Here is a 12334-nt window from a genome sequence, read left to right as displayed (position 1 = left end):
ATTTCTTTCACTAATTCCAAAATTTCCTATCATTTCCATTTCTGTTACTTTCCAACCTTAGCACTGAAGTCCCCCATAATAATGGTGTAGTGAGTTCATCTATAAGTCTCAATTTCGGTGTACATTTATTCAACTTCATCATCATGGCTCAATGTTGGTGCATATATCATTATAACCTTTAGTTTGTACCTCTAAGAAATCATCAGTAGTGATCTTGACACCCTTGGTGATGTGCTTTTGAATTGCAAAATGTTTTTTTATATTTTTATGGACCAGAAAGCCAACTCCACCTTCACTCTTTTCATTGGTGTACAGTAGATTTTCACTTGAGAAACTTGTAAGTGATTCGCTTCTCGTTTCAGTCAAGCCAATGATATTCCAATTCACATTTTCTAATTCCTTTTCCAGCTCTAATATCCTATCCTATCTTCACTGATGAGCAATCTTACATTGTAACAGGCTAAGTTCAGTTTCCATGTATGGCAGCCTGGTCGTACCCAGAGATTCTCTGCACCCTCTGCTTCCACTCTGATCCTCTCACTGCCATGAGAGAGAGAGAGAGAGAGAGTGAAAGCCACCGGGTACTAAGAGCCATTTGTTTCGCCATGTTGTCATATTTAATAAAGTGCTGGAGGTTTGGTCTTTTCCTCTTTGCACTGAGCAGGCATCAGAGAACCACTCTACAAGTTCGTTGCCACCAAAGTGACGTAACAGGGATTACCAACAAGGTGTGGATGAGTGGATTTTAGGGAATTCAGTCCATCTGGACTTCACCTAAATCTAAAATAGAAATATATTGGATCCATCAGTTTTAGAGTGTCTGTGTGTTATCAGACTGAGTGTCTGATAACACACAGAATGCCTGTTCCCGTCCCTTCTAAGCCTCCTAGAGAACACCTGTAGCATAGTAAGAGAGTTCCTCAACCAACAGTAATAATAACAATTATAATAGTAACTGTTCACAACCAGCCTCTACACTTTGTACCAGTACCCATTATGGAATCGAAAACCCCATAAAGGAAAAAAAGTTTTATAATAAATAAAACGCCAGTGATACAAAGTTCTGAAAGATAAATAACTGATTATATTTCAAGATTTAAAACAAAGTCCAATAGATGGGTATACACATTAACTATTTGGGTATTAGCAGACTTAACACATTTTTCTCTTTTAAAAGCAAGAGTTTCCAACATATTCTACTTCTAAAATTAAGACCAATGCATTTATTATAGCATGCATAATACACTACAAACGGTAACCTAATTGGGTAAGAATACACTCTTCAAGTCAAAATTAACTCTTCCTTCCTTTATAATACTTTGTAACTTTATGCTCGAAAGATGTTCTAGAAGTGGACCACAATAGTTGTCTTTAGTAAAGTTTTCTAACGTTTTTAAAAACAATAAAGAATAGTTCTGTTTATATTCCAGTATAACCACTGGAACACAGAATTTTATAATTAATCACCCTGAAAATTAATTCAATCATTAAAAACACTTGGCAATTACATGAGTTAGAACCAATTTTCACTAAAGCAGGTGCACTCTCAGACTTAACCATTTGACTGTATTGGATCTTAAAAAAGTCTGCATCTTTAAATTAACATTTTTGGTTTATTGATGAATGTAACAAGCAGTTTAACAAATAAAAACTGCCCTCCATCATATCCAGAATGCTTCGTGAAATAGCTATTGTGAAAAGCCTGTGAAGACTTTACTGAAAGTACATAACCCTCAATTCCACTATCTACTGAGTTTATCTCCTATGTTTCAATATCCAGCTAAACAAATATCATTTTCCTTTTAAAAACAATATTTCTGATGGGGGGGGGGGATTTTTTGAACTTTAACTCCTAGATTACATAAATATCTGCCAAGACACACCTAATAATATTACTTCTATTTAAAGAACACCCTTTACATCATTCATCAATTCCAAAACTTTTAAACTCTGTTGTTACTTTTTCCCCCCTTTTCATTATAAGCTGCAAGTGCAACCAATGACATAGTAGTGCACTTTCAGAACACTTTTCTGTTTGCAGATTAAAACAAAGATTAGCATTATTACGAGATTTGAATGTGACAACACAATAGTGTGAAAACGGTAATTATATGAACTAAAATTCATCTTTTGAACTCAATGATAAAGGAAATATCTAAAAAGGTTTTAGGGCTAAAAGTTCTGGACTAAGGAAAATTCACTAATCGAAGTTAGTGCACAGCATCATGTTACTTCATAGTAAATCAGTGAAGTAGGTGAAATGGCATCATTTTTTTTGTCTCTCATATTGTGAATGCCTTCACAATGAGTTTCCCTGATATTGCACTACCTCGAACAAGCAATGCTTCACCAGTAGAGAAGACTAATGTTACTCATTATAAGCAGATACCACCACACATACAGCACCATTTCAAGGCTTTCTGGCCTCTCATCGGTGGGTGGGTAGGTACCCTGGTGTTATAAGTGACAGCCCAGTTATCAAGTACCTACCCAACCAGTTATAAAATACCTACCTATGAGAGGCCAAAAAGAGCTAACAATAGTCTTACCTACTGGGGAAGCACCTATTCAAGAAGTTTATGAATTTATGAGTTGAGTGGGAGTTTGAGGAGTTATTGCCCCTTTATTTTTCGACGGCATTTCTACTTCTTCCTCTATTACTGTTACATTCCTTTACTTTTTTGCTTTTCTAGTTCTAATATGGACAGAGATGTGGATAAGAGAGTTATCCCACATCTCTGTGGGATAACTCTTATCCACATCTCTTTTTATATACATAAAAAGCCTTGAAACTGTGCCATCTGTATGGTGGCATCTGCCGAGAATAAGTAACATTTGTCTTCTCCACTGGTGAAGCATTGCTTATTTGAAATAGTGCAATATCAAGGCAACTCATTGTGAAGGCATTCATATAACAAAAACGATGCCATTTCAACTATTTTGGTGATTTACTATGAACTAACTTGTTCGATTAAAGGAAATATTACAAACGTGAGAAAATATAATATACCGAATTATCAATGGGAGAAAATTTAATAGTATAAACATTTTGTTGCAAGTTATTTCTGAACCACACACACTTAATTTAGAATTCAATATTTATTTTAATAATTTTTTTTTGCCTCACAAAATCCAACCCAACATCCAAGCCAAATGGACACGTGTGAGGTGGCAACAGTGCATTTTTATAGTGGCTAACAGGGCTCTGGAGAAACTGTGACAGAGCCCAGCAAGCTGACAGTGGATAAAAAGTGCTAAAAAAAACCAGACGAGTCAAAGCTGGACTGAAAATAACGGAAAACGACATAGCTTGGACACTGGACTGCGAATTGGAACCCTGAATATATAACAGGTAAGATGGAAGAGTCAATTGATATGATGAAGGAAACGGTATTGAACATTTTGGGTTTTAGTGAGATTAAGTGCAAGAAAGAGGGAAAGAAGTGTATGAGAGATGGATTTACATTATATTGGAAAGGTGCAGAAGACCAATCCAGGTATGGAGTTAGTATAGTTATAAGTGAGGAGATAAATGCAAGAATTTATCTCCTTTGAATGTGAGGGGACAAATTTGACTCTAGTGCAAGTTTATGCTCCCCAACAAAGAGAAGAAGACAGTGAGAAGATTGGATGATTGGATTTGAGGACCAGTTGGAAAGTGACATCCTAGGAAACAATGTGGTAATTTTGGGAGATTTAAATACACAGGTAGGGAGTGAAAGAATAGGGTTGGAGAGTGTTACTGGAACTTAAGGACATGGACAAAGAAATGAAGGCGGCCAAAGGCTGGTGGAACTTTGCTTGCGAAATGGATTAAAAATAAGTAATACTTGGCTTGGCCTGACAAGAAGCTAAGCCATAAAATAACGAGATACAGCTGGGATGGAAGATACGAAACAGTAATAGATTATTTTATCTTCAATAGAACATGGAGTAGGAAGGTGATAGACGTAAAGGTTATACCCTAAGTAAGTATTTACTGAGGGTATAACCTGTTGGGAGCCAAATTTAAGATAAGAGTTGAAAAGAAAAATAAGAGTAGAACTGGACAAAAGATAAAGATCTAGAAATTGCAGAATCAAGACATAAGAGGAGTGGCGCCTCCGTAGCCAGGTGGGCAGGAGCGGCAGCGCATAGCACACACTTCTTGATTAGACCGGGGTTCGATCCCCGTCACCACCAAATACGGAGGATGCGGAAAGGTCAGGGAATGACCACCGCATATCCCCGCAGCAATATGGCCTTAGTTGCTAATGCTCCTAAAAACCAAATAACAATAACATAAGAGGAGTCTGAAGAGAAGATCAAAGAGAGAGTACCAAGTACAATAACAGAAGATGTCATTGTACAGGAACTGGGAAAAATTTAAGGTGGTGATGGTATAAACTGGTGGAAGGACAGAGTTAAAAGGGCAGTGAAACTGAAGAATGATGCTTTTAAGAAATTTATGAAAACAAAACTGTAAGAGGACAAAGGCATATAATGAGAAGAAAAAAGAAGCAAAGAGAATTGTAAAAGAGGAAAAGGACAAAAGTTGTATGGAGTTAAAACAAAAAATTAGAGGAGGAGAAGGAGGATATTAATGGAAATAGAAAGATGATATATTCGCCCCAGGAGCTCACATCTGGTGAGTATGAGCTTGGCACACCCAGGGTCATGAGCCTGGGTGTGCCAAGAAAGAGAAGAATGATGGATATCATCATTCTTCTCTTTCTTGGTGATTCCCTTCTATAACTCAGAAAATTTTTTTGGCTGGTGCAGCATAAGCCTCAGGCTTCCTTGCACCATATGGCTAATAATATGGGATGTTGAGGAAGAAGAAAAGGAACAATGAAGAACCAGGGTTCCTAGCTGATATGGGTGGAAAATTAGTCACAGATGAGAAAGAAACCAGGAAACAGTTGCAGAACTATTTTACAACTCTGTTTAATGCTAATGCCAATGGTAAAGCAGGTAAAGCATGGTAAAGCAAGAACTCAAACATTTAATCTTCACGATTCTGATCACTTATCAATCGGACTGAAGATCGAGATACATCTGAAGAGACTCGGAGAGTTCAAGTTTCCTAATACCATCTGGAAGCCGCCAATTATCACGTAGAAGAGAGGAATTTGCAATGGGAAAACAGAGCCCAAAAGTTGGTCTTGATGAAGTAAAAGAAGCAATGAAAAAGATGGAGTGGAAAATCCACCTGGAGTTGAGTTACTGGTTGAAGTTATTAGGACTGCTGGCAATACTGGATTAAAATGCTGTATGATGTTATCAGCCTAGTTTGGAAAGAGAAAAGAATACCAGATGTTTGGACAAAGGGAATCATCACACAATTTTTAAGAAAAGGCCCAAAAGAGAATGTAACAACTATAGGGGAATCAATTTATTATACCACTGTGCTAAAATTTTTGGGCAAATACTCAAGACAAGATTAAGGAATAAAATAGAATGAGGGAAGAACAGCATGGATTTAGAAGAGGAAGGTCAACAACTGACGTGATATCTCCTTTAAGAGAATTGCTAGAAAGACAGAGTTTGTGGAGAGCTTCTTTCTGGTATTTTTAGACCTTGAAAAAGCACATGACAGTGTGTAAAGGGAAAAAGTGTGGGAAAGTCTGGAGAAAATGGTAATAGACAGGGAGGAGGTTGTGATGATTAGAAGTATGTATTCAAAGTGTGAGAACAAAGTTTGGGGGATTCAAATTGGTTTCCACTGTCCAATGGACTTCGACAGGGGTAGTGTATTGTCACAACTACTTTTTATTATTGTCATGGACAAGATCTTTGTAGCAGTGGATGATAAAAACGGTGCAACAGTTGTTTGCAGATGATGTCCTCTGGGCAAACAAAGAGGAAGAACTTAAAGAGAAGCTAACAAATTGGGAAGGTGTAGTCAGTGAGTATGGTCTAAAGATAAGCAGCCAAAAAAGCAAAGATATGGTGTGGACAGAGGGGCAGAAGTGAGTGTAAAACGGATAAAATTAGGGAATGAAATGTTGGAGGTGGTGGACAATTTTAAGTAACTAGGGAGTGTACTAACAAAGAATGCAGCCTAGATATGGAAATAAGCAGAATAGCAGCTATTCAAATATATGCTATTCAGAATAGCAGCTATTCTATAATGCAGCCTGTTATGGGCTAAGTAAGTTCCAAAGTGTAAAAAGCTGATAAATAGGGCATATTTTGTCCTTATTTTGACCTATGCTGCTGAGATGTGGAGGATGAATAAAAAGGATACCAGCAGAAGCTAAGTAACGGAAATGAAGGTTTTAAGGACTATGCTAGCTAAAACTAGAAGAGACAAAATTAGAAATATTGACATTAGAATGAACTTGGGAATAGAAAGTTTGAGGGAGAAGATGACTGCATCTCATTTGTGATGGTTTGGACACAAGAAGAGAATGAACTCTAACAGAATACCAAGACGAATGCTTGAGATGAAAATCAACAAGAAGAGGCTGAAATAGCCATAATTATGAGAGCTTCCTTGGACTCAGGGGAGGTACCCACAGACTGGAAATGTGCAAATGTGACCCCAATTCACAAAGGAGGATCAAAGGCTGACACAAGTAATTATAGACCTGTGAGCTTAACTTCTGTTCCAGGAAAATTAATGGAGGCACTGGTTAAAGAAGCACTGCAGGATCATTTAGACAAGACTTCAGTTATAGCTCAGACACAGCATGGTTTTGTTAAGGGGAAGTCTTGCCTGACCAACTTGATTGAATACTATGATGCAGTCACAAAAGAACTGGATGCAGGGAATAACTTTGATATTATATACTTGGATCTTAGAAAGGCTTTTGATACTGTTGCACATGGAAGACTGCTACACAAATTGGAGCAGTGTGACATTGGAGGCAAATTGCTGCTATGGATAAAGGGGTGGTTGAGGGGGAGAAGACAGAGAGTGGTAATCAATGGACACTGCTCATCGTGGACTAATGTTATTAGTGGAGTCCCTCAGGGCTCAGTGTTGGGTCCATTATTGTTTTCTGTATTTATAAATGATATTGATGATGGTATATCAAGCTTAATGTCCAAGTTTGCAGATGATACAAAGGTTGGCAGGGTTGTCAAGGACACTACTGACACTATGCTGCTGCAACAGGATCTGGAAAGGTTGAGCAGATGGGCTGAGAGGTGGCAAATGAAGTTTAACATTGACAAATGTAAAGTACTACACATGGGAAACAGCAACCCCAGAGCAACGTATCAACTCTGTGGTACTACACTGACAGTGGTAGAGAATGAAAGGGACTTGGGGGTGGTTGTGCAGGCAGATATGAAGTTCTCTGAGCAGTGCAGACGGGCTGCAAGAGTAGCTCATGGAGTATTGTCAATGATATACAGGAATTTTTCCAGCAGGAATAAGGAGGTGATTATTCCATTGTATAAGGCAATGGTCAGGCTACACCTAGAGTACTGTATACAGGTCTGGAGGCCTCATTTCAAGAAGGATGTAGAGCTGCTGGAACGAGTGCAGAGAAGGGCAACAAGATTGGTGAATGGAGCAAAGGGGTGCTCTTACGAAGAAAGGCTTAAGTTTTGCAAATTACAGTGTCTGGAGACTAGGCACCAGCGAGGTGATCTGATAGAGGTGTATAAAGCCTTGAATGGTTTAAGCATGCTCAATGCTGATGGGATTCTTCCTCTAGCTCAGAATAATCACCTGAGAGGGCATAAATTCAAATTGAGGAAAGACAGAGGTAGGATAGATGTGCAGAAATTTGCCTTTAGCCAGCGGGTGGTTGGTTGGTGGAACAGACTTCCATCCCTTGTGGTGGAGGTTGATAGCCTAAATAAGTTTAAGGCTCAGCTGGACAGGTATTTTGAACGAACAGAGGGGTGAAGTGGAAGTGGGTTTTTTTTTGATTGATGCTGCATAAGCTTGCTTTCTTGCCTCAAATGCCTCTACTAACTAATGCTAATGCTAAAAGGAAGACCCCAGAAAATATGGAGAGATCAGATTAGGGATGATGTGGAAACGAAGGGATCTGAGTGGGAGAGAATGACAGAACCTAAGATTTGGGAAGACAGAAATAGATGGAAATTCGCCTAACCCAACCCTAGGTTGGAACAGCAAGGAAGATACAGATTTAATAATTTTAAATTATATATAACCAAAAATTATATAAATTCATTATAATTGTACTAAATTTCAACTGCCCTATAGAAAACAGGTGAAAATCCTTTATTTTTTTCACATGTTTGCTGCTGCTGCTTGTTGCACACATGCATCAAGTGGTTTCTCATTTATATGGATGAAAATTCCAGTTCCTGGATCGCTATATGGGATATACTACTACCCACCCTCAAGGTATAACTTGGCTGCAATGTGAAACCCCCCCCTCACTCAAGTCCCCGCTTTTTATGTGAGATCCAGGCCTTTACCACATGATGCTGAAAAGACACTGATGGGGGGGGGGGGGAGACAGCAAATTTGCTACATGAAAATTGAATACAAAGGAGTCCTCAGAAACAATATAATGTCTCTGTTACTTGTTTGGAGAGTTCTGAGTTCAATTTCCTTAGAAAACTGGAGAAATTATTAAGGACCACTTTAATCAGGGCTGTAATAACTGATCTCAGATAGAGGAAGTGGCATTTTCTCTCATGAATTATCCTCAGATAAAAAAAAGTTTTGAAAAATTAGTTCAGAATGCACCCCATTCCCTCTCAATTTACATTAGTCTCCCCACCAAAACTGTTTTCCTTAATTATGTAATTTGTTAGAAGTTTGAGATTTCATTCACATTTTGATTGAAGGTGGTTCAAATATATAAACAAGTGCAGAGTCAGTCTGGCTGTAGCTTTACTACAAACTGAAATCATTCTTTCAGTGGGCTGAAAGAATGATTTCAATTTGATAGATACTAATAAAGACAATAATAACTTTCTTATTGTATTATTTTAATTATAAATTATACGTATAATAATGCAGCTAAATAACAAAATTTTATTATTTCGCCATTCAATTTCATTGAATGTTGAAATAATAAAATGTTGGCATATGTTTAAATAATATTTCAGAACAAAGACCACAGATATATTATGCTTCTAATTGAGAATTTAGAATTATGCAAATTTTGAAAATAGTGGTACCAAATAGCAATGAAAATTTTCCTCTTCCCTTTTATGCCATGTATTCTTCCAGAAAAATTTACTTACCGTATCCTTAACACCAAATTTATAACTTCGATGGATAATGGACACTGAACTGGTTCAATTGGAGGCTGAAAATTAAGGAAACTTCTTATAGAGCAGCATTAGTAATTCAATGCTCAGAGCTTCTTAAATTCATAAGGTAATTTATATTTAAAGGAAACATTCAATTTTCATTTCTCTCTCTCTCTCTCTCTCTCTCTCTCTCTCTCTCACTCACTCACTCACTCACTCACTCACACACACACACACACACACACACACACACACACACACACACACACACACACCTAAGTGTTAAACAAACATTTCTTCATATTAAAAACTTGTTTGCTGCTTAACTTCTACAGGATATCACTATAAGTTAATGTTTTCCAACTTTTTCTGACTTCAGGACCAAAAGTTTCAACAATCTTAATTATTTTGATGTCCCAATAATATTGGCCTTTGATGTTTTGACCAACACCTCAAATTCAAATTTATTTACCAAACTCCTAGCATTTTTACTAGCAGGGATAAGGGGTGATTATCCCCTTGTATAAGGCAATGGTCAGGCCACACCTTGGCCAAATGCCACCAGAAAAAAGGCAAGCCATCGAAGTTAATCAATGGACTGCTGTTGTGAGCTTATTTTTAATTTTAAAAATGATCCATGGTGTTTCTGTTTTGTTAGCAAGGTTTGCAGGTTCCTTCTTGAGTAGGAACATGGTTTTGGACACAACCAAATTGAAAATAAATGCAAAAAAAAAAAAGTACTGCTTCTACAGGGATGAGATACACTTAAATTGAAAGGGTGCAACAATATTTGCTGATGCTATTGAGGCAGTCTTAGGTGGGCAGAAAACTAAGCTTGGTGGATACACGGACTAATAGATTAACAGTAGTCGCTGCTGAAAGTAATTCTAGCACTGCTTCTATTGGAATAAGAAGCAGCCAGAAAAACAAGGTGAAGGGGATTTCAGAGACTGCTAGAAGTCATTGCAGAACAAGTAAATACATGGGCTATGTCAGAGTAGCTAAGAATAGGAACAGGTGCATGTATACTTACACATACACCAATGCATTAGTAACAATAATATGCATCATCATTAGCATGGGCACATGATGCAAGAAAGCAAGCTTATATAGCATCAGCAAAAACACACACACACACACCCTTCTCATTTTACCCATTCGCTTGCTCCAAATGTGTTTTCTACAATGAAAGATGGAAGTTTGTTCCAGCAATCAACTACCCGCTGGTTAAAGGCAAACTTCCGCACATCTATCCAGAACTGTCTTTCCTCAATTTGAATTTATGCCCTCTCAGGAAATTATTCTGAGCAAGAGGAAGAATCCCATCAGCATTGAGCATGCTCAAATCATTCAAGACTTCATATACCTCAATCAGATCCCCTTGCAGGTGCCTAGTTTCCAGACAATGTAATTTGCAAAACTTAAGCCTTTCTTTGTAAGAGCACCCCTTTGTTCCATTCACTAATCTTGTTGCCCTTCTCTGTCCTCGTTCCAATAGCTAACAGGCATACCTCGAATAACGAATAGGATGCGTTCCACGAAATTACTTCGTTAAGCGAAACTTCGTTTTCAGAGGTAAAAATACTATGGCCAGAATAGGGATACGTTCCTACGTAAAGAAAATGAAAAGCTTTTTTTTTTCGAACAAAGAAAAGTTTTATTAAATAAACAGTCAACTTACATACAAAGTGAAATCTCATTTTAAAATATGAGTCTAAAGTTGATTGTTTATGCTTTTTTCCTCTTTCATTTAGCGATTGCCTATACGGAGTTATTGCATTTAACACTGATCGCTTAACAATAACACTTCTTCCTAAATCAGGATCATCTTCACTAAAAAAATTTGAAACGTTTTCAATGTCATTTAAGCACCTTTTTAAATCTTTGGTTGTTAACACTTTTTCGGCAGGAACTTCTTTAACTTCGTCTTCATCATCTTTGTCTTCGTTGCTAACAAGGTTTTCTAAATCTTCCACTGAAAAACCATCTTCTGCATTCAATAAATTTCTAACATCCTCTTCATCGACATTTTCGAAACCTAGTGATTGAGCCATCTGGATAACTTCATTTCTAATTTCTTGGATGTTATTTTCTTCTTCTAGTACAACTTCTGGCCATATTTTGCGCCAAACTCCATTTAAGCATTTCTTAGTGACTTCTTTCCAAGAACTATCAACGTTTTCAATTGCGTTTTTAATGGTGTAGTTTTTCCAAAAAGTTTTAACTGTCATTTCCTCTTTATCCTCTAGTTCAGATAAATTGCTTAATGTTCGACGCAGATAATAAGCTTTAAATGATGCTATTACTCCCTGATCCAATGGTTGAATCAGGGAAGTTGTGTTTGCTGGAAGAAACACAACTTTGACAGGAATGCATGTGTCCAATGTGTTAAGATCAGTAGGATGTCCCGGAGCATTGTCTGACAACAAAAGAGCTTTTTCTTCAAAGTTTTTTTTGACAATACCGTTTTACTTCAGGACAAAAGTGGTTAACAAACCAATCAGTAAATAACTCCTTGGTAACCCGCGCTTTTCTATTTGCTTTCCATATTACAGGTAAATTCATTTTTATGTTACCTTTTAACGCCCTCGGATTTTCTGAATGGTAAACTAATAACAATTTTAATTTATAATCGCCAGAGGCATTTGATCCAAAGAGTAATGTTAAACGGTCTTTGGCTGCTTTGAACCCAGCAGCTGATTTTTCTTCAATAGAAAGAAACTTTTTGTTGGTAGCCGTTTCCAGAACAAACCGCTTTCGTCAACATTGAATACCAAATTTGGAAAATTTTCACGTTCAATTATTTCCTTTAGTTTTTCTGGAAACTTATTTGCAGCTTCTCCTGTTAATTTTACACTATGAATCCTGGCCCGTTTTTTAAATTTCTCGAACCAACCACGAGAAGCCCCAAAGGTTTCCGTAATTTCTTCAGTTTGTTTAGATTTCAGGTGATTAAACTTGAATATTTTTTTTTTTATGTTAAACGGGGATTGAAATTTCCGACTTCGTTATATCGAAGCTTCGTTAGCAGAGGTAACGTTAACCGAGGTATGCCTGTATATCCTTCTAAAAATGAGCCCTTCAGACCTGTATACAGTATTCAAGGTGTGGCCTGACCATTGCCTTATACAAGGGGATAGTCACCTCTTTATTCCTGCTAGTA

At 37.4% G+C, this 12334-nt stretch overlaps 1 protein-coding gene across 1 annotated transcript in view; it reads right to left on the bottom strand.

The window, feature by feature from the left end:
- Positions 1-12334, bottom strand: part of fray (oxidative stress responsive kinase frayed) — a 501108-nt gene that overhangs the window by 89088 nt on the left and 399686 nt on the right. The window contains exon 14 of the mRNA XM_090389465.1: positions 9163-9227. Within this exon, the coding sequence (XP_090245591.1) occupies positions 9163-9227 (65 nt within the window). The remainder of the gene's footprint in view (positions 1-9162; positions 9228-12334) is intronic.

Source organism: Mastigoproctus giganteus, chromosome 1, assembly GCF_048544385.1.
Source record: "Mastigoproctus giganteus isolate SK-2022 chromosome 1, ASM4854438v1, whole genome shotgun sequence".
In the NCBI taxonomy this organism is placed as follows: Eukaryota; Metazoa; Arthropoda; class Arachnida; order Uropygi; family Thelyphonidae; genus Mastigoproctus; species Mastigoproctus giganteus.
This window is presented reverse-complemented; position numbering and strand designations above follow the sequence as displayed.